The 27964-nt window shown below is 37.5% G+C and overlaps 1 protein-coding gene across 18 annotated transcripts in view; it reads right to left on the bottom strand.

Moving 5' to 3' along the window:
- The window catches only part of VPS13B (vacuolar protein sorting 13 homolog B), an 861798-nt gene that overhangs the window by 82030 nt on the left and 751804 nt on the right, over window positions 1–27964 (bottom strand). For all 18 annotated transcript variants that reach the window (XM_054657406.2, XM_063816458.1, XM_024345440.3 and 15 more), the window contains 3 exons: window positions 18749–18930; window positions 16674–17023; window positions 11231–11392 (listed from right to left, as the gene is read on the bottom strand). In XM_054657406.2, the coding sequence (XP_054513381.1) occupies window positions 11231–11392; window positions 16674–17023; window positions 18749–18930 (694 nt within the window). The remainder of the gene's footprint in view (window positions 1–11230; window positions 11393–16673; window positions 17024–18748; window positions 18931–27964) is intronic.

Here is a 27964-nt window from a genome sequence, read left to right as displayed (position 1 = left end):
TATCAGAAACGCTGAGCTGGAATCACTTAGTTAGACCATGCCCCAAATTCTTGACTAACAAGACTGTGGGATAATAAGTGCTTGTTGCTTTAACTACTCAAGTTTTGGGGTAATTTTTTATACAGCAATAGGTGACTAATAGAGATTTAGCATCTGTAAATGGGATACTACTGTAAGAAAAGCCTAAAATGTGGAGGAGGCTTGGAGCTGGAAAGTGAGTAAAAACTGGAAGAACTTGAGAAGGCTGTTAGTGAATGTCTACATACTTCAGAGAGATTATTAATAGAAACGTGATGGCCCTACAGGAGACTGCCAGCTACAGAGTGCGAAAAATGTTATTGGACATGGGTGGAAAGGGGATCCTTGCTATGTGGTGGCAGAAAGTTTTTCAACACTATCACCTGCAGTAACATGGAAAGTAGAAAATTTGCCTAATAAACTACATGATCTAGCTAAGTAGATTTCCAGGCAGTGTTGAAGTGCCTCCTAGCTTCTACCTGCTGCTAATATTAAAATCCACAAGGGGAGATACAAGCTTAAGGAAGGACTGTCAGATAAAAAGGAGCCAGGATTTGCTATTTTGAAAGTTCCTAGCTTTATCAGATGCAAATGATGCTAAAATCAAGAAATGGCTTCCCAGCAAAGATCAAATCCAGGACATGGTTGGAAAAGCTGGGTCTAAATATGAAGCAAATAATATGCCTGTAAAATCTTTTGAAAGACCTTAGAAAGACCTAAATTGATGGCTCAGAGAGCAAGTCAAACAAAAGGAGTTCTAAGACTCTTAAGGGTTATGTCCCTCAGTAATATCAGAAAAATCTTAAAGTAGAGAAGGGCTTATCTAAAAGATACATGGGTGTAATTTTGTCTAATATAGTAAACCTCAGTAAGAATAAAAAGAGACCTACAAAGTTGTTTAAAGAATAATATTGGCAGAAACACTGCCAACTTAGACTGAAAGAGATAAAGACAGTACAAAATGAAAAGAGGACTCTGAACCTTCAAAATTCTACCAGCAGAAAGCAGGCTGGGAAAACTACAAGGTGCAAACAAAAGCTACTTTTCATGGAAAAGAACGGGTGACTCAGAGGCTGGAGCCATGTGCACAAAGCCACGAGCAACGGGGAGCTATTTCTAAGCAGGAGTAATACTGAGTACTAATTAAGAAACTTCCAACATTTATCTGATTGAATTTAAGAATTTCTATGGACCAGAAACTCCTGTGTGTCTTCTGTTTCCTACTTTTATACATGGAAATGTCTACTGTAGTTATCGTATGCCTATTGTATACCATTGTACATTGTTCTGCAGCAACAGATAATTCTTCTCTTAGCACTCTCTCCTTGGGAATGCTCATTTATTCCCACTTCTAGTTAGGCACCAATAACAGGCCAAATTTATATCTCCAGATCAGACTATTCTTTTGAGCTCCAGCCTCTTACATCGAATTTGCTTACTTTACATGTCCATTTGGATGTCTAGTTAGGGGAAAAGGACTAAAAAGGAACCCTTGGTTATAGAGAGCCAAGTACTTTTTACTTTAAAAAATGTTTTGTATAGACAGGGTCTTGCTATGTTGCCCCAGGCTAGTCTCAAATACCTGGCCTCAAGCTATCTTTCCTACCTTAGCCTCCCAAAGTTTTGGGATTATAGGTGTGAAGCACCACTGCACCCAGCCAAGCTGAGTCCTTTACTAGGAACTTTATAAATGTTTTACATGGAATATTTACAACAGTCTCTTAATTATGCAGAAGAGGAAGTTGAAGTGCCAAGAAATTAAGAAACTGTCCACTCTTCATGCAGCTATCAAACCTTAGGAGTGAAACTCAGGTATTTATGGCTTCAAATTTGTGCTTTTTCTAATATACCATCCTTCCTGCCCTCTATAGCAGCCTAAAATTCAATGTGTCCAAAATGGTTTTCACGATTACTCTGTTATGCTCTTACACCCTGCCCCATTCTCTGTCTCTCAAACATTGTCCTACTCAGCTCCCTGTCTTGGCCAATAGCAAAACTAGCAACACATCACCTAGGTCTGAAATCTCACAGTCAAACCTGACTCTTCTCTTCCATGATCAATAATAAATCCTGGTGATTTTAACCTCCCAAATATCTTCCAAACAGACCTCTATCAAGTTAAACCTTCTCTCAGCAATTTAAAGATGTTGTTTCACTGTCTTCTAGCCTCCATAGTATCTAAAGAGAAGTCCATAGTAATTTGATTGTTGTTCTCCTAATGTGTGGTAGGTAATGTGTTGTTTTCCTCTGGCTGCTTTCAAAATTTTCTCTTTATCTTTGTTTTTCAGTAGTTTCATAATGATGTTCCTGGTATCTTCAAATTTACTTTTTTCTTCCATCATGTATTTTCTATATATATATATATATATGGAGAGGGCAAGACCCTGTCTCCAAATATATATATATATATATATATATATATATATATATATATATATATATATAAATTTTTTGGCGACAGGGTCTTGCTCTGTTGCCCAGGCTGGAGTGCAGTGGCATGATCTCAGCTCTCTGCAAACTCTGCCTCAAAGGGTCAAGCAATCCTCCCACTTCAGCCTCCTGAGTAGGTGGGACTACAGGTGTGCACCACCATGCCTAATTTTTTTTTTTTTTTTTTTAGAGACAGGATCTTGCCATATTGCCCAGGCTGCTCTTTAACACTTGGACTCAAGAGATCCACCCACCATGGCCTCCCAAAGTGCTAGGATTACAGGCGTGAACCACCATGCTTGGCCCATCTATTATGTTTTTATTGCTCTGTAACAAATTAGCACTAATTTAGCAGCTTAAAACAGCACACATTTACTCTCTCACAGTGACTGTTGGTCAAGAGTCCATGTATAGCTTAGCTGCGTTCTCTGTTTAGGGTTCATAAGACTCCAAATGAGCTGCAGTTGGCTGCATTCTGATCTGGAGGCTTGACTTGGTAAGACTCTACTCAAGCTTCCTTAAGTTGTTGGCAGAATTTATTTTCTTGTGGCTGTAAGACAAGGGCCTTAACTTCTTACTGCCTGGTGCTGGCAGCCATCTTCCGGTTCTGGAGGCCTCCCACAGCTCCCTGCCCCAGGACCCTCTTCATAGGCCATCAGAACATGACAGTTTGCTTCCCAAGGCCAGCAGGAGCCTCTATGCCTCTCTCTCCTTACAAAAGGGTCCGATCACTCTTTTAGGGTTTTTAATCTGATTAAATTAGGCCCACTCAAGATTTTCCTCTCTTGATTAACTAAAAATCAACTAATTTAGGACCTTAATTACATCTGTAAAATCCCTTCACCTTTGACACAGACACTTTAGAGTACATGTCTGATAATGCCAACATCTGGGTCATCTTTGGATTAGCATCTATTAATTGTCTTTCCCTGGAAATTGAGTAACATTTTTTTTTCTGACTCTTATCTGTCAAGTAATTTTGGGTTATATTATGGACATTGTACATGTTTTGTTGTGGAGAATCTGGATTCTCTTATGACTGCTCCAAAGAGTGTTGATGTTTGTAGTTAACAGGCAACTAACTTGTTTAGACTCAAACTGGAAATTCTCATACGTGGGTGAGCAGCAGCTCAGGTTAGTTTACTTCTTTAAGCCTTGGGTACAAACTGCATTCAGTTTGCCCCATGCATGTGTGTGGTTCAGCAGTCAGCTGAACAGTTGGGCTAAATTTAAAAATATTATGTTCCCATTTTATGGCTTTCTCCTCTCCAGGGTTTTCTCTTCACACTCTAGCAGCCTAGGATGCCTAGGCTATTTCCCCTGGTACCCTGGGCCAGAAAGATGATAGGCCACCCCTGTTCTGCCGTGACTGCAGTTGCCCTCAAGGCAAAGCCAAAAAAATGGGAAAGTCATCCTGCAAATTACTTGCTCAAAATTTCGACTCCCCTCCAAAATCTGCCTTTGTTTAGTCTCCAGAGCCTTCAGGTAGTTTTTTTTTTTTTTTTTTAAGTTCTGTTCAGAATGTGTTGCTGTTATTCACAGAAATATCAGTTTCTTAGGCATTTATATCATTTAATGCCCTTACTCTGTCTTAGCTCAGTTACTATAATCTCTCTCACTCCTGGACTACGCAGCAGTGACCATAGTAGTCTCTGTTTGTATTCTCAATCTTCTCTAGACTGTCTTCTCAAATACATTAGTAGAACTTTTCTGAAATACATCTGTGATCCTGGCATTCCTCTACTTAAACCCATTCAGTAGCCAAGAGCTGCCCATCACATAGATGTATGTCTTCTTGAAATGGATTCCCAGGCTCTTGAGCACATAACTCTGCCAGACAGTGGTGTGCTGGAGCTGGCTCATACTTGTTTGTGAAAACCAGCAATTAAGTGTTTAGAGATTTTGCAAACTGGTGGTCAACCCATTGGTAGCCTGAAATAAGCTTTGGAGTATTTACACCATGAAAGTTGGCCATCCCTACAATCAGGGGTTCCCCACCACTACCACTCTAAGAGCCAGTGGACTAGCACATATCTCTTCTGCAATTTTTATGATTGAGTTACACTGCACAAAACCTGAAATCCCTTGACCATAACTTGCTGTTTATATATACCTCCCTTGTTCTTCTTGGTGTACTCCTCCACTGTCATCCACTGGGCCAACCTATACTTACTGTTCAAACTTAGCTTCTGTGGAAAGCTAACTTTGATCTCTCTGGGTACGTAGATTATCACACCTTTGTGCTATCATGGCCTCAAGACGGTATTAAAACTTCTTAGCACAGCATACAAGAGCCCTCATGGCCTTAGCCTACTTCCCCCTCTTGCAGCTCCACACATGTACTGTACACTGTAGCCAAATTAGTCAAGTTATCCTTCTGTGCCATATTGTTTCATGTCTCTGTGGCTTTCACACATGTTGGTCCTCTTAGCTGGAATATCGCCTCCACCCTCACTTCACTGGCCTAGCTAACTCCAAGGCATTAACGTGTAATACAAATATCCCTTCTGTCTGGAAGCCTTGCCAGCTTCCCATCCTCATGTTGGATTTGGAAACATTTCCTTTGGGTTCCCATTAAGACTTTGTTCATATCCAGATGCAATTGATTTTACTTCCTGATTCCCTGGCATTTCTTCCCTATGGCTAGTGTTTTCATTATTCACCCCTCATTTCTCTCTGTCCTGAACTACTGCAATGATATCCTGATAGACTGATAGACAATGTCATGTCTATAATAATTTTTTACTTTTCTGGGTCCCTCAATAGACAGTAAGTTCCTTAGAAGAATGTATATATTTAAACGCAATAAGTAATACATGAAAATATACTGATTAAAAAAATGAATGTAAGGGAGACTAAATAAACAGCTACAGAGAAATAATGGCAGGAGGGCCTGTGAAAAGACTGAGTTAGCCCTTGGAGGTCAGATAATTTGGATATTATTTAATAAATCATGGTGTAGCATGTGATGGTTTCTGGACAGGAAAGTGTAACAATCAAAGTATTTAGGAAAATTGCTTGAGCTGTAGTCTGCAAGATAAATCAGAGTTAAAACAGGGCAAAACTGTTAACTAAGAGAACAATTGAGAAAAACTATTGCAATATTTTGTATAAGAAGTAATAAAGATAATCACTCTTGATATATCATTACACTTGGTGCTGTTCCTAAGAATTAGTATTTGAAGTTCCTTTTAGTCTGTATGTGAGTTTTGGGTGTGTGTGTGTGGGTGCTTAATGTCTCAAATTTAATTTCTTTCTCCTTATTAAGAAGTTGAAAAGTACATAAAAATGTGACAAAAATAGAATAATATCACCTTACCCAAAATTCAGAGGCAACCACTGATAACATTTTGACATGTCTTTTTCCAGTATGTTTTGTGCATTTGCTTGTGTGTTGTTATGATCACATTGTATACATAGAATTTCATATTCTGCTTTTCTGACTTATATGATATGATAGGTAGCACTTCCTCCATTCCATGTAAAAATGTAAAGATCCCATAAAATATCTATAAGATAGTCTTATGCCAGATTTTACTTAACTCCTTAAAAGTGAACATTTTGGTGCTTTAAATATTTTGTGACAAACTGTGATTAACTTTTATGGTAGAAAAATCTTTGTTTTAATTTGCCTTCTCTCCAGTGGGTAGATTACTATTGGGAGACTTACTGGGTCAAAATCTACAATAATTTTAATAGCTTTGAAGTTTCTTACCCAATTGCTTTCTAGAAATAAAGTACCAATTCCATTAGCAACTCCAGTGTGTAATAGTGTCTATTCATTTGCCCTTTCTAAACAAACTTTAACATGCATGCACACATAGGAGAACACTTGAAAATTTTATCAGCTTTGGCAACACAGAGTATTTCTTTGTCCCCCAAGTCTGCTTTTTAAGTTTTTAAATTGTTACTGTGGCAACAAGAAATATGCTATTTCTCTAAATATATATGTATACATGCATTATATAAATGGATTTGTAAAGCATAGTAACTAAGAATTACAGTCTAGTTAATGAAATTGACAACTGGCTGGAATTACTAAAAGATAGGCAGATACTCAAAACCTGTTGCTTTCCGTTTTAGACAAATGAAAAAATTACCAGGTCTCGTTTTAAAATATTGTTACATACAAAACAAAAATTGGAGAACTTTCTGTTATGTACTGATTAGGACCAGAATGAGTATAATAAAAATATTTTCTGTAATTTGGTGAGTACAGGTTAATTACATAAAAGTTAGATTTTAACTATTATCTGTCATTTCTCAATTTCTGGAACTTTGTACCAAGCTTTCAAATGATAGGAATACCAGTGAGGTCAGAGTGAAAACAATTTTAAATCAAACCTTTAGTCTACTGAATTTGATCAACTGAGAAATCTTAAAGCAAGTGTTGGCAAACTTAGGCTTATAGGCCAAATTTGGCATGTAGCCTATTTTTGGATAGCCTGTGAGCAGAGAATGGTTTTTACATTTTTAAATGGATGGAAAAAATCAAAAGAATAATAATTGTGATGTTTGAAAATTATATGAAATTTAAATGTTATTGCCCATAAATACAGTTTCATTGGCACACAGCCACACTCATTCGTTTACATATCACCTATGGCTGATTTTACACAGAGTTGAGTAGCTGCAACAAACTGTAAATCCTGAAAGCTTAAAATATTTACTATCTGGCCCTTTACAGGAAAAGTTTGCCACCTCTGCTTTAAAGTAATATAGGATTTATATTTTTGTCACTATGTGTCACTCTGTTTAATGAATATTTCCAAGATGCTCTGCTGCTCATCAAAATTAATTTTACCTTGTTACATTTTGCTTTTTTTTTTTTTTTTTTTTTTTTTAAGATGGGGTCTCATTATATTGCCCAGGCTGGTCTTGAACTCCTGGGCTCAAGTAATACTCCTGCCTCAGCCTCCCAAGTAGCTAGGACTACAGGTATGTGCCACCACACATACTTTTTAAATTTTTTTGTGGAGATTTTTAAATTTTTAAATTTAATTTTTAGATTTTAAAAATTTTAAATTTAATTTTTAAATTTTTAAATTTTTAAGTTTTTTTATAGAGATTGGGTCTTGTTATGTTGCCCAGGCTGGTCTTGAGAAGTTCTGGCCTCAAGTAATCCTCCTGCCTCAGCCTCCCAAAGTGTTAGGATTACAGGCCTAAACCACTATGCCTGGCCTGTAGTTTTAAATATTTGCTATTTTTTCATAAGCTCATGAAACTTCCGTTATATTCATTTTGGATAAATGTTTTATTATTTTCCATAGCTCTGTCTAGAGCCTATTTCCACTTGCTTGATGGTTTGATTACCACAATTAAGTCATTGGTAACTAGAATTCTGTAATTCTGAAAAAAATGCATAACCCGTAAATTATACATGTTTGAGGCTAAAAGCAAGTGTAAATCCTTACATACAAGATAAAGGCAATACTATTCCAAGCAGTTTAACCAACAGTGCTCTCTATTAACTAGAAAAGGAAGTTAAACAGCCTCTATATAAATCCTACCAGTTGGTGGAGATGTCATTATAGCTGGTTTGTCTAAATTAAACAAAGCCTCCCTTGACTATGAACTGCACATACTGCCTATATTTTGGGGAAACATTCTATAAACTCACACTTCTGGTCCCTAGATTCAACGTAGCATAATGTGACATACTTCTTTGAAGACCAGTCCCTTGCTGGTTATTGTTCTCATCCAACCTGATCTAAAGTCTACTGAATTGGAATATTTAAGAGCCCTTTGTGATGGCATCTATGATTCTGTGCAGCTGAATATATTCAATTATTCCCTAGGAAATAGTTTTCTTCTTCCTTTGTTTGTTTAGGCAAGAAATTGTTGTGAGATATCCAGAATGTTAAGTGATTCTGCCCCAGAGCATGTGTTAGAAACTATAAGGAGCATTTTATGACTTTCAATTCTAAAAGGTTTGTCAGCTTTGGATTTCTAGAATTGGTTGTGTCCATGTTTCTCTTCATCCTATTGGGACTTACTGTTGTTAGCAACCTCTTGTGTGGTTTTAAGATATCTTGACCTCTTTGAAACCTTTCCAGGTGTCACTGCCACTTTCTTGATCTCTGCAATGTTAGCTACATTGTTTAGTGGAGTTAAGTTCCATGAACTTTAGAAATCCTCCCTGAGACTATGAATTGACTAACACCCAAGGTAGCATAAACATGCAGACACAAATGTTCCTAAAACAAAGCTTGCTGGGCAATGCAGGATATGACTTGGAGTCTGGAAAAAGGAATATTTTGCTCAATTGTGCATCTATGACAAGCTCCAGGTGCAGTTTGAAACTGAGTGGCTAGTTTTTCTGATCCTCATGTAGCCTCTCATTAGAACACAGCAGAATTTTCAACTGTGAATGTAATGAATGTAAGGAATCCCATGAAGACCCTCTGGGCCCATTAAGGCTTCTGGCTTCAGAGGGTCCTAAAACCCACTTACATTAGCATACAGAAATATAGTAAGAAGACGTCGTTTTTTATAAATATTATCTAGGTTATCTAGGTTTTAGTCTTAAGAAGATTATAATGACTGCAGCTTATTTTAAAAGTTGCATCCACAAGATGCAGTTACAAATTTAAAAGAAAAAACAAAGTTTATTAGATACCTGTTTTATGTTTAGAGTTTGTGATTAAGAAGCTCCTATTATTTTTGGTAACACAGTTAAGACTTTGCAAGGGTTCATACCTGGACTAAGAATCCCCTATTAGTTTAGCCTTAGATGTGGCCTACTATTCCAGTGATTTCTCAGCCCTTCTTTTCAAACTTCACAGCTTGGCTATTCTAACAGACAAATCATGCTGCCAAAACCTAGGGGAGTGAGACAACATTGAAGTGACACCGTATTGAGAATTAAAAGATAAGGAATTCAGTCCTAATTCTGCCACTACCTAACTTAACATTTCTATTTGTCTCCTTATCTATAAAATATGCATAACAAATAATACTGCACAGGAATGCTGTGAATATAAAACTTGTAATAAATACAAAAAGGCCTTGAAATAGTGCAAATGAGTATGAAAATGAAAGGTGTGCTGGTGACAGTGGTTGTCTATTCATTCTTTCCTGCTGACCTCCTCTCCACCCAGAAACTGTATGTCTATAGCATGAAGACTACTGCTCCCCACACTCCTGAGCCAGTTGTTCTCTTATGATCACCCTTCCCATCCTGGCTCCAGTGTCCAGAGAATCCTGAGGGTCTCTGAGGGATATGCAAGCTATGCATCTTCAAATGACTGTGGAGAGTTAAGCTTCCTCTGCTTTGCTTTCTACCGGCTAAGGCCTGGAGCTTGCTGTGTGTGCATCGGTAAAGTGGCTACAGGTACAGTGTACAATTACATGTTACTGCAGCTTCTCAGAGGCTTCTTTCCTGTCCCACATAATTCATTGCTGGGAATGCAATGACAATGGAAACTTAGAAGATCTAATAGGTTATACAGGAAGTGTTAACATGAGTTCTCTCTAGGTGGTTGGAATTATAGGTGTTTTTTGTTTGGTTTTGTCAGTATACCTGTATGCTCTCACTTTTGTAGTCCATAGGAAAAAAAATTAAACATAGATGAATTTGAAACAAATAAAACATCCTTTATGTTACACGAGGAAAACAACTTAAATACTTCTAACATGGACATTTCTAAAGAGGAAAATTAGAAAACAAGGGTATGTGATTTACCCTAAAAATATGAATGCGATACCATATCATGTGAAAAAATTTTTATGAAAAACAGTCATGTATTTCAGTGTCCTGTCAGATTAATGTGAACTAAATATATTTAAATAAGAAATACTGCATTATATTTACTTTTCCAAATTGTATACCAATAGTGTGGCAATCTGCTGAAAAAAACAAGAAATCAGCATCTAGCTACCCTCAGATGGAGCCCAAGGGGTATAATGTATTCTGATGCTGGTCTAGAGACCAGATGGGAAAACTTGTTCTCTAATCTAATGACTTTCTTTTAATCACAAGCAGGCAGTAGTTTTCTTATTACCCAGAGTTTAACAAATACATTATTCTCGAGAGTACTTCCTAGGATTTCTTTTGCTCACTTAAGACTACATCTTTGTATTTAATTCATCTTCATATTATCGCTACAGGACACATATCTCTAATTATTCCCATCTAAAGGGACAGGAAAATGAAATTACACTGCTTGGAAAACAGACATCCTTTGGTGTGTCTTTTCTCAGTGCTCCCTTGGACATAGTTTTTCACTGTCATTGTATCACAGATGGTGAGCTGTCCTCAGAGGGCAAGGCCTGTGACTTACCTGTTTTTGAATTCCCAGTGCCTAGCATGTGCCTGCTACCAAGGACACACACAGAAAAAAATCTGAAGAAACAAATGAATAATAATACCGAACACAATGCTTATGTATTAGTGCCTTATACATATGAATTCACTTAGTCCTTATAACCCTATGAAATAAGTACTACTTTTATCCCATTTTACATATGAGAAAACTGAAGAACAGAAAGTAGAGCAAGGTTACACACAGCTAGGATCCAAACCTGGCTCTCGAGTCAGCCTCTTCATCACCACACCCTGCTGCCCCCGCCCCAAGCACCAGTGCTAAACAGGAAAATGCTCCATTCCAAGAGAAGCGTGTGCTCCCATCTCTAAACACTCTTGGGTTTCCGTCAGATGTAGCTACGCTGTGTGGTTCCTTCGGAGACTTAAAAAGGGAAATAACTGGACAGGCACACAAGTGCAGAAGAAATGAATCCCCAACCTTAACAATGGCTGTTTGTAAGGGTGTTTCTCAAATACCTGTGGGGATTTGTGAGAGCGCCAGCTGTACTGGTGACTGTGGAGACTCGCCAGCACAATATTTTCATCAGTATCCACCTGGCCAAACCGCAGTGTCTCCTGTGTGTCGTTACAGATCACAAAATGGCTGAAGACCAACTCCTCTACCTCAGGGCATTTGTTCTGAAAGAAAAAGGATACGAAAGCCAACATGGATCAGATTAATTGTAAGATGTTTGGCAGCTGTCTGCCCAGTGGCGATTGTTACAACACAGAAACCCTAAAAGATCTGTTGTCATTAGCTCTGGTATACAAAGTATTCTATACTGCCAGGATAAGCACACACATAAAAAATACCTTTAAGAGATTTTAAATGTTCCAAGAATGTGTTTTGATTTATACTCCCTCAAAATAAATCATACACGCTGAAGAGTAAAAGAACAATGAGATCCCTCAAACTTTTAACATTTCTTAAAGTGAATTAACATGCTACAAACAGTGCTGTACTGGGTAGTGCACGTTTTTGAGCAGAGTACTGGAGGCTAGAATTACCATGTTCCCAGCTTCTAAACTCAACAATCAAGACCAATTACCAAAGCCACAGTTTGTACCCTACAGAAAGTAAGAATCATTTAGGTAAAACATCCCCAGATCCCTTAAGAGGGAGGGTGGATATGTGTGTGTGTGTAAATCTGCTCAGTGAGAGATGTAAATAAAACCATAACTTTCCCTCTATTGTTAAGAGGCTGAACATACAAAACAGATCAACTCCAGAGTCAGTGTAAGCCAAGTTGCAGTTTTCATGAGAAATAATGTTTGTTGAAACAGTTTTCAGTATCTGTTTCAGCTAAGTCATCAGTCAGCTAAAATCCTTCATTAGTCAGCTAAAGCGCAGCAAATTAATAATACGTTCCTTTGTTGATAACTCCTTTCTCATTTAATGGTGCCTCCATTGGTTGCTGTTACATTACAACACTGGCAAAGTAATAAAGTATTTCCATGCTTACTCTTTTATCACTCTGGTTAGGCTATGGCTTAAAAAGAATAAACATACTTTTGGTAAACTAAAAGAATGCTAAATAAATGATTAACTTGAGAATATAAGAAAAAAATCATAAGTAGCTAATTAATTTGCAGATAATGGGAGATAACATGTAACTGATGCTTCTCCAGTTGGCCTCTATTTCCTGGCTATGGATCTAAATAATGTCAAAATGCCACACTCCATCATTTGCCACTTTACTGAGAAGTGGGGGAGTAAACAGAGATACAACTCAGAAGCATTGTGATTCAAGTACGGAGGAGGCATGAAGCCAAGGAGACTACAGATGAATGTACTTGGAATCCAGCCTGGGCCATGACCAGACTTGTACCCATTAGGGTACAGACTCATCTTGGGAAACAGAATCTACTCCTAATCATCCAGAATGCCCTTGAGGTAGGTGGGCAGGCTCTATGCTGCAGGTGGTGAAGTGGCCCTGACATACCTCATTCTTCCAGACGCCCTTGAGGACTTCTAAGCCCTCTCACATCATCCATCTATTCCCATTGAACCAAACCTTGCTTCATAGTCACACTAATCGCCAAAAGAGTTTCTGGCTAAGTGAGACCAAAGTACTCATAACAACAAGCATCTGTCATCTACCATAATACTCTCTACTATGGATTTTAATTGGTAGCAATGATTTCAAAACTTGACTGCTGTTGAGTTTTAGATGAATCATCTTACCCAGCCCCTGCCCATGCCTCCAACTGCATCTTGAGCTACTCTCCATTTGCTGAGGGCATTTGCTCAGGACACTCCAGCTCCACTAGCCTTTTCCAGCTCCTCCAGCACTACGCTGACCTCCTTCCAACTCATCCAACACATCAAACTACTTCCTGCCTCAGAGCCTTCCCTCTGCTTGGACATCTTTTTCTCCGTTTCTTGCTTGACCAACTTGTTTCTACTCAACTTCCAGATTCCTGTTTTAAGGTTGGTTTTAAGAGCAGCCTTCTGAGATCCTCTCAAGGTCAAGGTAGGTTCTCCTATTTTACGCTTACATAAGATTCCATATTTCCCCTTCAGAGCACTTGTTAATTTGTACCATTATGGGTTCAATATTGTCTCCATAATTAGACTTTATGCTGCAGAAGGGCAGCAACCACGTCTTTGCAGTTTTTATTCTTTGCAGTTTTATCTTCAGTATCCAGCATAATGCCTAGCCGATAAATACTTAGGAAATAAACAAATGTAAACTTCGGTAGATTTAATTTGTAAAATTATAATTATATATTCACTGTACAAAGTTAGAAAATACAGGGGAGAAGAAGGGGAGGGAAAAATTAGGAAATACAGGAAGTATGGATTTTTAAAAATCTTTAATTTTAAACTCAGCAATAACTACTGTTAACATTTTGCTGAGTTTTCTTCAAATAGTTTTTCCCTTCTGAATGTCCTGCCTGTTACTATTCTAGTCTGTCCTATCCAATCCTTTTTTATATATTTATCTACAAACCTTTAATCAAACTGGAATCATAGTATGTAATTAGTTTTGATGAGATTTTTCCATTGAGCATTATATAATCAACATGAACTGCTCTACTTGTAAACATTTTTCTTTCCTTTCAGTGCGAGTACAGACATGAAGAAAGGGATATGATTCCAATCTCCCACTTAGTTACACATCCTGAAATTAAAATTCAGTTTTCATAATGAATTGGGATCAATCTGCTGGTAACACAGAGGTTAAGTTACCAGATGGGGCTTGAGCAGCAAAAAAACATCATATTACTTTCTTCATCTCTAAAAACTGACCTTTAATAAATGATGAGGGTTTTAGGAAAAAATGTAAATTAAAGAACACAAGGGGGTTGTTTACATTTTTCTAAAGAATATTCAAAGTCCTCAGGGAACTATTTCTCTACTGCTCCTTCATCTGTGGAGTTCATTATAACTGTAATAAGTTTAAGCATTTCTTGGAATGTTTTAAATTCTGTTGTAATATTAAAAAGTTCACATGTATTTGACGTCACATCATAGATGTTGAGCCTCAGAATGCTCACTTGGAATCATAATTAAAAGATGGCTTATCCACATTTAAGTTTCATGGAGTGTCATACAAGCATTTGCAATTAAACAGATATACCATTTTGGTGTAAGAGAAGACACATAAGTGTAACCTTAATTTAAGAAAAAAAACCCTTTTAATACTTTTTGTCCAAATCTGGGAAAGTGACATAGAAATATAAAACAAATTGCAAATGGCATTTTGGATCCTTAATCTGTTTTCACAAAACAGTCATCATTTATAAAAGGGAAAAGAAAATCTATAGCCAGAGAAATCAGACACTGATGAAGGCTTCTGTTAATCTTGAACTTATGACCTAAAGGTGGAAGGCCAAATTGTTTCATGCTTCAACTGTCTGGTCCATCCACACTGGGGAAAAATGACTTGTCTCCAATATGAATCTGATAAAAGGTATGTGGAGAACTAAAATCACTTTGCTTGCTTATTAAATTCATATTTTTCACTGGCAGCAATTACACTATATGTGAGCAGTATACACACAATAAAATCCAAGTTTGGGAAACTAAACTTCCGCTTCTAAAGGGGATAAACCACATTCAGAACATCTTAGAAACAATGAACTCAATAACCCTTTGTAAGCCCATTTCAATGTCAAATGTCCTATAATTTCAAAGTAGTGCACTTTCATATTTACTTTAGAATACACAGGGTTAGGTGCCTACCACATTAAAACTTGGTGGCAAGTACCCTTGACATGAGAGGAAACAAGAAAATTACAGCAACAATTACAGAAGTATATCCTCTTGTGGCTCATGTTAACGTTGCCAAATCCCTGTATAAATCAGAACCAACTATTCATAGAATGTACCTGTCAGCAATATGCTATGTGACATATGGCTCTACTTAATCAAATATACAATTCCATTAAAAAAACTCAGAATATTCCTTCAAGGCACTATGTTAGCCAGTCAGTCATTCACACTCTGATGTGGTTTAAAACATTTAAATATTTATGCACCATATTTTATTTATATGTATAGCTGTGTCTAAGAGAGTATTTTTACCCTGGGAGGAAACTGGTATTTCTGAAGGCCATTTTGCAGTAGTTGCTACACATGAGTCCCCTTATAATGGTTCTGATACCAAGACAAAAATATCCTGGGTTTAAATGTTCTATCAATGATTCTTTTATATTTTCTAGGTTTGTTTTTTATTAAATGCATTGTTCAAAATATGACCAAAAAACAGAAATTGGAGCCATAGAGGTCTTTTTTTCACATGGCTATTTGAACCAGCTGCAAAGATTTAGATCACACTAGCTCTTATTTTACGCATGTCCTTTGCAACAAGAAAACCATGGAATGCCCTTAAAAAAGATTTTTAAAATATAAAACAGATGTGTTATCTTCTTTCCCTTTGCTATTATAGTGCCATGTTAGGTAATTAATTCCTTGGTCTTGTATAGGTCTTCATGCATATAAAGAAAAATATTTATTCTCATACAAATTCTTAAGTTAGAGAACAAAAGCTCCTCTTCCCCTTAACTGCTCCATCCCAAAAGGAGGTCAGTGGGGGATGAAGCACCGTTTCTCTTGGGTAGCCAGCCTCACACAAATGTAATATATACAAAATGTGGGGAAATGTTTCAGCTTAAATAGCAACACAAACTTGATGGAAATACAATATAACACTAAAATCAGTAAGGGAAGCAAAAGTGATTTGTTCTTAAATCATTGAACATATTATCATCCAAATATTCTGTGAAGTTACTTTTGTGCTAGCAGACATGGACAGGTTTCCCATTTTAAATATGCCACTTATCATAGACTTACGCTTCATCCCTTTTTTTGGTTTGGTTTATTTCTGATAAGAAATAAAAGTTAAAAAATTATTAAAATAATCAAGGCTCTCTAATTGATTTAAAAATCCATTATCTAGTACTTTTTAGTGAATCAAAAAGTCAGAAAGAGTAGAGGAAAAAACTAAGACTGTATTGTACTCACATATTTCATCTCGCTGCTTTTTTTGTTTGTTTGTTTGAAAAGATCGAATGCTTATCATTAGAAAGGGTCACACAGGTTCTTTATTTCTGCAATGGACCGTTAGACAATTTGATACATAGCTAAGTTGAAGCTTTGGCAAACTAAAGCCACAATACTTGGAAAAAATTTCTGGGAATATGTTACTTTCCACACAGATGTGGTGCATTAGTCACAAAAATGTGGGCATGATCTCCAATGCATGTGTAGAGAACCTATATTCTCCAGTTTTTCAAAAATAACATGCATCACTTTGCCAAAACAGAGAAGGCCTCAAGTATAATGGTGCCCATCAAATTCTTCATTCTCTAACATTTTTGTTTGTGTTGAACTTATTATCAGAAGTGATAGCATACAGAACCTAATAAAAGATCATATGTGGCCAAACTGTAAACTGTTATGGAATGTGCATACCTGTTGCCAAGCTTGTATTGCAGTGTTTAGAGAATGGACTACATGCTGTCCAAGGTTTACAAATACAGAATCAACTATCACGGTGCAGTCAAGCAGCTTTTCCGCTACATCGCTGGAAACTGCCATCTGCCCGAAGATGCTGAAGGGTTTCACCACACTTTGCATAGTGACATTTCTGCACTCTAGAAGTTTACAGTCTGCTTGAGCTAAGAACTGGATCTCCTGACAGACAGAACCATTATTCCACTGTCGAAGATACATGTGTGGTTCTCTGAAGGAAACAATCATGTATTCTAGTTCAGATGGCATATTTCTGTCGGAAACAAATGGCTGTAGGTACTGTGGTGCAGCTGTTGAGAAAACAAACAAGGAAAACAGCAATTAAGATGAGCCAATACTTTGTGAAAATAAAGAGTGAAATGACATTCAAACTATTCACTTTTTGATTATTGAAATTAGTTTTTGGTGTTTAAAAATTCAAATTATTTATTGAAGATATTATAATCTTTGGATTCCCATTTGATATTTGAAAACAAAACTGTTTTGTTCAATTAGGCCTCTTAAATATATATTGTCCAAAAGTAACTTTCACAAAAAATTGATCACAGAAGCCAATAAATAAACTGAAAAGCAGGTATCTATCTAAAGAGAATTTTATAGGACTGCTCTGTAGCTACCAATCAAATCTCAAAACCAAAACAAAAACATGACTCAAAGAGAGTTAGAGAAAGCAGGTTAAACTCCATTTTTGCTGAAAAGGCAAGATGCTTAACAACAGCTATTTTTTTTTTTTTTTTTTTGAGATGGAGTCTTGTTCTGTCACCCAGGCTGGAGTGCAGTGGTGTGATCTTGGCTCACTGCAACCTCTGCCTCCTGGGTTCAAGCGATTCTCCTGCTTTAGCCTTCTGAGTAGCTGGGATTACAGGCACCTGCCACCACGCCTGGCTAATTTTTTTGTATTTTTAGTAGAGATGGGGTTTCACCGTGTTAGCCAGGATGGTCTCAATCTCCTGACATGGTGATCCACCCGCCTCGGCCTCCCAAAGTGTTGGGATTACAGGTGTGAGTCACTGTGCCCAGCCAGCTGTGTTTGGTTTTAATCTGATTTTCTCCTCTTCCCTTCATTACATGTAGGTCAAAAACCTAATATATGAGTCAAAATCTATCACCTAGAAAAGGTTTGGTACAGAGCATATTGAGAAATAATTGTTCAAATAACATTAGTAAGCTTATAAAAGGCCACTTTTGGTGTGTGGGAAAATTTAAACTTCCTTCCAAACTTGTAAAAATGATACCCCTTTAAATTAATTTGAGACTGTGCCTATCTTTTGTGGAAAGTATTCATGATTTTGAAATCAGGCAATACCAAGTATTTTTGGAATCTATTTGCTACTAATGTAATGACTCAGGATACTGAACAAGAACAGACATATTTCTTTCAAAGAGATCTGATATGGTTTGGTTGTGTACCCACCCAAATCTCATCTTGAATTCCCACGTGTTGTGGGAGATAATCGAATCAGTGGGGCAGGTCTTTCCTGTACTGTTCTCGTGATAGTGAATAAGTCTCACGAGATCTGATGGTTATAAAAAAACGAGTTTCCCTGCACAAGCTCTCTTAGCCTGTTGCCTTCCATGTAAGACGTGACCTGCTCCTCCTTGCCTTCCACCATGATTGTGAGGTCTCCCCAGCCATGTGGAACTGTAAGTCCATTAAATCTCTTTTTCTTCCCAGTCTTGGGTATGTCTTTATCAGCAGCGTGAAAAATGAACTAATACAAGATCATAATTAGAATTACAGTAAAACTAACTTCCTTGAAAAATTCTCGTTAGGTAGCATTCAAAAACATGTCAGCTCAATACCATTGACAACTTATATAATAGGTTCATAAGCTGGTTCAGAAGTAAAGGTTATGCCTGTTTTGCCAAGTCAACCCCAGGATAACTTTGCCACTGCTCGCTTTATACTTCCTGAAAATACATTATCTAAGATTGTTGACTTCTCTTTTGAAAACACTCAAGAGAAAATGGTAAGTATTAAATGGATGTTATTCTGATGCTAAAGAAAAGAGTACCTGTGCCTAGTTGGTCAAGGTGATGACAAAGATGGAATTCCAGGTGAGCAAACTGGAAAGAAATGCAAAGGGATGGGACAAACCATGGGGTAAAGCAGGAGTCAACTCTGGTACAGGCAGCCAGGGCTGTTGGAGTCACAAGTGGATCACAAGTGCTTTGAGAACCAGACTCACTTGCAGAGCTATGGGAAAGAAGTGATAAAAGAAGTTCAATAACCAAAATTTCCCAATATTATATGAGTGAAACGTCTTTTTATAAGGGTTTCTAAAACTAGTACTGAAAATCCTATAGTCAATATTTTATCAAATCTTCTGTATTTTCCTATGTAAATTAGCTATTTTTTAAAATTAAGCTCGTGTTTGGCCAGGTGCAGTGGCTCATGCTTGTTATCCTAGTACTTTGGGAGGCTGAGGCAGCAGGATCACTTCAGCTCAGGAGTTCGAGACCAGCCTGGGTAACATAGTGAGACCTCACCTCATCCAGAAAATTAGCTGGATGTGGTGGCATGCACCTGCAGTCCCAGCTACTTGGTGGTTGAGGTGGGAGAATTGCTTAAGCACAGCAGGTCAAGGCTGTCGTGCACTGCATTCCAGCCTGGAATCATGTTGATTATTCTCTATGAATTGTTCACAGAAAACTTTTAAAGGATTCCTCAAATGCCAACTCATACTGATCTATGATCATACTGATCTCCAAATCAATGTGCTTCCATCCACATCTCACAAAACTTACGGGCCATTTGTTCTGTTATTAGTTTAAGATCAATGCAGTTCAGAGTATGACTCTGCCACTCAAAAACCCAATACTTCAGTGTCACCATAAATATTTCACCATTGTTTTACTTCTCCAGATTGTCCATACCCATATTTCCATAGGAGTCAGTCAATATTCTTTATTAAGCACTCACTCACTACTGTAACGAGTGCCATAAAAGTTATGACCATATCCAGAAGAATGAGGGTCCCATGGACAATTACAATGCATGGGTCCTCTCTTCACTTGCCCATCCTCTTAACACTATTTTATACAAGTTAAATCTTTTCTTTTTTTTTTTGAGATGGAGTCTAGTTTTGTTGTCCAGGCCAGGCTGGAGCAGCGTGGCACAACCTTGGCTCAATGCAATCTCTGCATCCCAGGTTCAAGTGATTCTCCTGCCTCAGCCTCCCAAGTAGCTGGGATTACAGGCACCAGCCACCATGCCCAGCTAATTTTTGTATTTTTAGTAGAGATGGGGTTTCAACATGTTGATCAGGCTGGTCTTGAACTCCTGACCCCAAGTGATCCACCCGCCTTGGCCTCCCAAAGTGCTGGGGTTACAGGCATGAGACACCAATCCCAGCCTGTATGAGTTAAATCTGATTAAAGTGAATAGTGACGGCATCCATAGAAGGGAAGATGTCTGCACATGGTGGCTGCTGCTGTGCACGGGAGGCATGCTGCCTAGATTGCATTAATGCTAACAGGAGCACGAGACCTGGGAATTTGGGATTGTTGGAGGAGAACAAGGTGTGTCCTGTTAATTGTGGATCACCGAATCAATGTTGCCCTTTCCCCACAGCTCACTGTCTTCCACTCTCTTCTTTTCATCCTGAAATATGCTCTGTAGCTATCACAGCCTGGCTCCCAAATCCATGAGGAGCCTAAGGACAAGCAATGTCATTTACAGTATCCTAGGGAGAACTATGACAGGAAGCACTAAAGAAACAAATCCTTGATTTTCAAAGAACTCACAGTCTAACTGGTGATACTCAATACGTAGACATTTACAAAAATTACCAAACAGGACGACCCCCCAGGAATAGGAAAGTGGGAAGTGCTGCCAGGGTGGAAACATAAGAGGAACTTAATGGCATGGGTGAATCATGTGGGATTTTCAGAGGTGTGAATCTTCCATTGGGTTTTGAAAGAGGTTGTGAAACAGGCTGGTGAAAATGAAAGCTAGGAGCATTCCAGCATGTTTACTGAGTTGTTTAACCTCAAAGAGTTTTCAGTTATGTGGTGTAAGCATTTACTGCAATGCTAGTAAATCTCCATTGCAGACAAAGAAAACAGACTCTGGAGCACTAGGTTATTGACTATGCACAAAAATGCAGCTAAGTATATTCTTAAAACATCTATAATGGGCACAGTAATCCAAGTAACTTTCTAGGAGTTTGTAGAGTTAACAAAAGATTTCATTGGCAAGATAAAATTAAAACTTGTATTTATTCAGAAAGAGGAAAATATATTAGTTGTACATGTGTTTTACATATTTGAACTCTTTCCCTTATACTACTCATGTAAGTTTTTAGAAATAGGGCACAATGTTAGTCAAAATATTATTAAAAATCCAGGCAAGAGTTCTATGGGACCAGTTTTTTAAAATGGGTACACAGTTTTGAGCATTTTTCTGGCCAATTATAGTTTTTGACACTCTGATATTTTCCAAGATTTATTTTTCTATCTCCTGAGAGTGGCAAATATTATAACATATTACAAAAGGTTGCTAAAACATCATGAGTATCTAATACAATCTTTACTTATAACAAATTGATTGATTCTTCACTTTTCCTAAATTGAATGCACAAAGCAATGGTTAGACATATTTTTAGGTATATACAGCAGCTCCTGAATCATAAAATCATACTCCAGTAAGCATTAGTGCTAGTAGCACTACTCTAGTCAGCAATACTCCTTCAATCTTGAAATCCCGACTAAAATGGTTACTAGGTTAATTTATATGCAAAAATTAAAACTTTTATTTAAAAATCGGAGTCAACAAAATCACACACTTCTTAAACACAAAATATAGTATATGTAATTTGAATATAACTTTACTCTATTTTACATTAGCACATTTATAGTTTTTGATATTCTTAACTGAAATCACCATTATATACTATAAAAGTAGCATGTATGTGTTTACCTTTTACCTAAGGATTAAAATGATCTAAATACAATAGGACTAAATAGTCATAAATATGAGTGATGACCCTGCTAGAGACTTGCAGTAGCTACATTTGTATAATTTCCCTAATTAAGTACAACAGTGGATTTTAATCTGATTCACATCTTAAAAGGTCAAACATCAGATGTATAATAAGCAGAAAAAGAAAAGTAAAAAATCTCACAACTTATAATATTTATATTTCAATATTTCCCCTTTTCCCAAAAGACTTTCAAAACAGGTCAAATTCATGGCCAATGACAGTGTTCACAGAATTATCTGGTGCTCTTCACTTTTAACTGGAAAATAGTTCCTGGAAGCAAGACCTCTCAAATAGTAATAAACACAATTCACGATTCAGTAATTTATTCAAGTAGCTTTAAGTTCAGAGGGTTATGTAAGTGTTGTTTTTAGGATAGTGGAAATATCCTAGACAGTGAGAAGGATGGCAGGTGTTTTATTTATACCTTCATTTTAGCCAAAGAGTTACTTACCAACTGTCCTGAGTGACCTACAGAGGGGATCAATTCTTTAAACAAGGAGTGTTCAGTACATCTAGATGTAGACTGATCCTATCTTAATGGCACTGTGGGGACCTAGGCACAATCCCTAAAGATCCAGCTCTGAATATCACTTCTCTATGGATCCCTTTATGGTAATAAAGATTTTATAATATAGGATAATATAGCACAGAGATTAAGACATGACTTGCTCCTCCTTGCCTTCCGCCATGATTGTGAGATTAAGCAGAGAATGACCAAGGTAGGAGAACCTAGAATAACGTATGCGCTGCTATCATTTATACTATAGTATTATGCAAGTTATTTCACCTGGCAAATCTCTGTATTTTTCATTTATAAAATAAGTACAGTAATTAGACCTACCTTTTTCAAGTATTACATGAGCTACTGCATATAAACTACTTAGCATGATGTCCACCACTTGATTAAAAACAAATGATGAAAAAAATCCATTCCTCTTTTTCTTGTGGGCAAGACAAGGTACGATACTGGCTACATAGGTTAATGTTAATTGATTATCTTTAGCTTCCTAAGAGGGATCTCACAACAGCATACTGGCATTCATCTCAATGGGGCACTGTCTCTCAACGTTGGTTCACATAAATTCTCCCCTACCCACTGCATGAACACTGCTCTGTCCATCCCGTGAGAGTGCTGAACGGGTGAGAGAGGACGCAGGAGAGAGGTGAGAGAGGATGCAGGAGTGTGTGCCTGTTGCACTGCATTTCTTCCACTCCTTACAATGGTTGTTTTCCAAATGTCTTAACCTAACTCCAAATAACAAGCACACTTTTATTGTAATCCAGTATACACATATAAAACAGGGGAAAAGGTTTTCTGAAAATATGACGCACACTATTTTCTATTGTGATAATATATTAACTTATATAGCATAAAATTTATCATTTTAACCATTTTAAAGTGTACAGTTCAGTGACATTAAGTACATTCACATTGTTGTGCAACCATCACCACCATCCATCTCTAGAACTTTTTGATTTTCCCAAGCTGAAACTCCATGTCCATTAAACCCTCACTCCCTACTCTCCCCTCCCCACAGCCCCTGACAGCCACCACTATGCTCTTCATGAATTTGACTACTCTTGGGATCTCATGTAAGTAGAATTATATAATATTTGTCTTTTTCAAACTATTTTCTATTTTATTTTATGTTATTTAAAAAATTCCAGTTGTAACCAGCTATTTCATAACCCATGAATGTGCTCCAGTTTGTAGTTTGAAAAATAACCTTAAATGAGCCTTCAGGTAAAACACTCCTTTAAATCTAACTTAAAAAAAAAAAAAAAAAGGAAGAGTAATCTCCCAAGGTTCATAGAGTAGGCAATACGACATAGAGAGCTCATAAGTACCATCATCCAAGAACTCTGAGACCTGAGCAGCACCTGAGTACTTCGGGGACTGTGTATGCAAGAAGGACTACACGGCAAAGGCCAACTCCCTGGAGGACTTCGTATACAGAGTTCAATCACCACCTAAAAGAAAATAGCAAAGGGCCTCAAAAGCAAACCTGGGGAAAAAATGTAAGTATTCCTTCCATTCAAGGAAGAGAAGACAAAAACTCAGTTTTAGCCTTAGGGAAGGCTAAAGGAAAGAATTTTCTGGATAAATCCTGGATTATACCAGTGTGTAACTAGAAACACAGGTGACAAAGCAGTTCCAAATGTCAAGATTTATGTATAAATGGCTTATAACACTAAATGAATTACCCAAAAATCTAGATACATCTAAAAGGGCAGACCCAAGTAGCCAAATGGAGAGAAACAATATCTGGAAGGCCACAGTCACTTTTTGGGAGGAGAGAGTTCAACCAGCAGAGAGAAAAGAAATGATTCAGGGACTTATTCATCATCACGCTTTCTCTGATTCCTCCACTGTCTATATACACAAGAATAAAGGTTTTGGGAAATGAAAAGGAGTTCTTCTTCACATTCACACACTCATACATACACAGTCTGTGGATCACTGTCTCAAAGATTCCCAAATATGAGTGGACAGTGATTTCTTTTATGAGACCTTAAGGGAGTAGGAAGAAAAAATATATAGATATATTAAAAAGCACTTTATACAACTCGCCAGAGGTTTAATTTTTATCACATGAAGAAAGAGCCTTACACCCTTAAGCCATTTCTCTTTCCAAGATGCCTTCTGTCATGAGTCAGCATTTTGGGGGTAGAGATAAAAAGTCCTTACAAGCAATCTGCTCTCACATGCTTTAATATTGTGAGAAGATGACCATGAAATATGGACAGGAAAGTACCAAAGTCTTGGCACAGATCAAGAGTTTAACATTATCATCAAACAACTTATACAGAATTAACCAGACATACATATTGAGATCTGCACAGTTACTATTGTGTTATATAATAAATGTCTGTAATTTGTGTGACTTTCCACAGCCAAAATAAGTATTTCTGGAATTAGCTCTTTAGGGGTGAAGGTAAGAGGGAATAAATAAAGTAAAAAGTTGTTCTGATCCATCAGAAGACACCTGATTGATTTCAAACCCAGGGAACCTGCCAGGCTGGCCCAAGAGAGTAGGGCTCATGATTCCTTTTCCCTTTTGTTCCTCGCAGGGTTAGTCACCTGGTAAGAAGCTGCCAATTGCAAATAAGAGTGTGCACTTGCTGGATGTCTTCTGTTTGCTCTCTTGACCCACCTTCTACCATTCCCCACCTTCTTCTTTGCCTCCGGAAGGGAGCTTTCTGGACTGCACCAACAAGCTACTTTGTCCTCTGGCTTGTCCTTGGATTCAGTCAGTGGGAGGTACCCACAAGGTGACTTAGAAGGCAGAAGAGGAATGAGGTAAGGGTATGTATTTTCCCGGTTCCTTTGCAGCCAGATCTCTGTACATTAGCTGTGTTCCTCTACCAAACGTAGCTACAAACATCCTCGCTGAGTTAGAGTTTTGATAATGGCTCTATCACTTGGCTTCTTTTGGCCTAAGATTGGGACAGTTTCCCAGGGTTCCTAGCCCATACTTTTGCAGTTCATTAAACTTTCCCCAGTCACCCAGTCTGAGTTGCCATCTGTTTCCTGTCAGAACCTGACTGATAAGAGGTTTACTTAGGCTTTGGAAACAGGCAATGGGTGTGGACAAATACATACACGATGGGAGTAAGATAAACAGCTGAAATGGACAGCATGACCAGGGCTCCAGAGGGTGCATCCCTTGCCTCTAGTCCAGTGCACAGCAAATAGAAGGGGAAGGCTTTCAGAGGTCAGTACTATAAAGGTCAACATTTACTTCAAATGCTCCCTCCCAAAAACCATAATATGATCAAGCAAACCATTAGTTAAAGATATAGGAACCTAACTAATGACTCATTTTTTATTTTTTGAGACAGGGTCTCGCTCTGTCACCCAGGCTGGAGTGCAGTGGTGTGATCTTGGCTCACTGCAACCTCTGCCTCCTGGGCTCAAGCAGTCCTCCCACCTTAGCCTCCTGATCAGCTGGGACTACAGGCATGCACCATTTTGCTTGGCTAATTTTTAAATTTTTTTGTGGAGACAAAAGTCTCACTATTGCCCAGTCTGGTCTTGAACTCCTGAGCTCAAGCCATCTTCCCACCTCAGCCTCCCAAAGTGCAGGGATTATAGATGTTAGCCACTGAACCCACCCAATTATTGACTCTATTTTGTCTTTGGTCATTTGCACTGGGGGCTCCCTGTCATCCATTGAACTGGTTAGTGCCTATTCATTCCTTAAAGTCTCAGTTTAGAAATCAATCTCACAACACCAAATAGCATATTGTTGATGGAGCCAGGCCTTAAACCTAGGTCTTCACCTTGAAAGGTGGAATAGAGGTCTTCTACATCTATCAAATGCTACCTCTATTTACATATTTACAGTGATGCCATTACCACAGGAACATTAAAACTTCATCTCAATTATAGGCAAGAGGCTCTTCTTTTTAAATTAGGCTTCATGGGATATATTTTTGTGACCTTTCTTCCAGTAATGTCCAATAGTCTGATGTAAATCCTTCTCAAACCACTGAGACTATCCTTTATAAGACAATCTCTAATCATAAAAGTACCAGGTTTTTGTCCAGAGTTAGATTTCTCTTGTGACAGAATATACTGAGGCTAACTGTAAAAGCTTTCTGTCTGCATGAAGTATTGACATATTATCAAATCATTACTGTTTTCTTTCTAGAAATTGGATGAAACAAATATAATCCTTAATAGTGTTTTATTTTGTTGACTTTTAAACCAACTCTTTTAAACCAACCAATTTAATTTCATTAATATCAACTTCTATCTGAAAAATGATTAGTCTCAAACAATTTAAAGTGAGATAAATTGTGAAATATTAGGTAAGGTGAAAAATCCCTGGTGAGGACAAAGATCTGTGACTACAATGTCAGATGCTTGGTGAAAAACTGCCTGAATTTGATTATCTGCTTAAATTTCTGTTTCCTAAAGGCTCCACATTTCTATACTGCTAAGCTTACCACAAAAGTAATTTTTATAAATGTTTCAGATTCAGAGGCATTAGCTTTCTCTACAATGCTTCTTTCGATGGTGAAAATGCATTACTTCATAATTAGAATCAAGAAGTCATTTCTAACTTGATACTATTAATGAAACTCAGATTAAAAAAAATCAATTTAGTTATCCATAGCTCTATTTTCTGAGATTTCTTGGTTTCTGATGAGATAACCTGAACTTAGAAAAAGCAATCTTTCCATCCATGAAATAATTCATCACAGGATGGGTGTTCTTTTTATTGCTGAACTATATGCAGGTAAAATTAAAACACTACTTCTCTAATATATTTTCACTAATTCTACAATACTAGCTAAACTGTTAGGAAAGTAAATATTTTTAAAGAGCCCAAATGACCTAGAAATAGAATATATGAAATATAAAACACAAAACACATTATTATCAAGCATACAAAATAATCAATGAAAAAGACTATGAGGCTACAAACCAAAATGTTAACAGAAGTTATCTCCTTGTAATTATGGGCAGTATTGTTTTATTTTCCAAATGTTCTTCAATGAACATATGTTAATAAAAATAAATATTTCCAAAGAAAAAGTATTCACAATAATTTATAATAAAAAGTAGGAACTGGAATACAAAGTGGTGTGCTATGATTATAACCTTGTAAAAGCGTGTACACATATGGGCAAAAATAACGGTAACAGAGAAAAGAAAAAACATTTGATTTGCAAGGTATTGGAATGGTGGATGGTTTTTTTTCTGTTACTGTCAGAATGTTGTTTCCAGGGAAAGAAGAAGGTATTACATAAAAGGAATAAGATAACAACACTAAGCCAGCCCATCAGGAGAAGTGGCACGTAGGGCATCCACAGCAATGAACAGCATAGCCTCACAGTACACATGATAGTATATGACCCAAGAAAGCTGTTCCACTGGTTGTGGTTTACTTTGTTTATCGTCTTTTATGGGGGCATGAGCAAAGGGACTTAGCAAATGTGTGTAAGCTAGAAGTGCTGAAGAATAGATTGCTGAAGCTATTTTTCTCTACTGTAAATTAGTGGATGTGTTAAGTAGGCAAAAACTGAAATGAGGATAATCTGGTCTAGAGATTTTTTTTGGTGTGTGTGACAGGGTCTTGCTTTGTCACCCAGGCTGGAGTGCAGTGGTGAGATCACGGCTCACTGCAACCTCACCCTCCGGGGCTCAAGAGATCCTCTCCCCAACAGCTTCCCAAGTAGCTGGAACTACAGGTGTGTGCCACCATGCTCAGCTAGTTTTGTATTTTTTATAGAGAT

The sequence above is a fragment of the Pan troglodytes genome, chromosome 7 (genome assembly GCF_028858775.2).
Source record: "Pan troglodytes isolate AG18354 chromosome 7, NHGRI_mPanTro3-v2.0_pri, whole genome shotgun sequence".
In the NCBI taxonomy this organism is placed as follows: domain Eukaryota; kingdom Metazoa; phylum Chordata; class Mammalia; order Primates; family Hominidae; genus Pan; species Pan troglodytes.
This window is presented reverse-complemented; position numbering and strand designations above follow the sequence as displayed.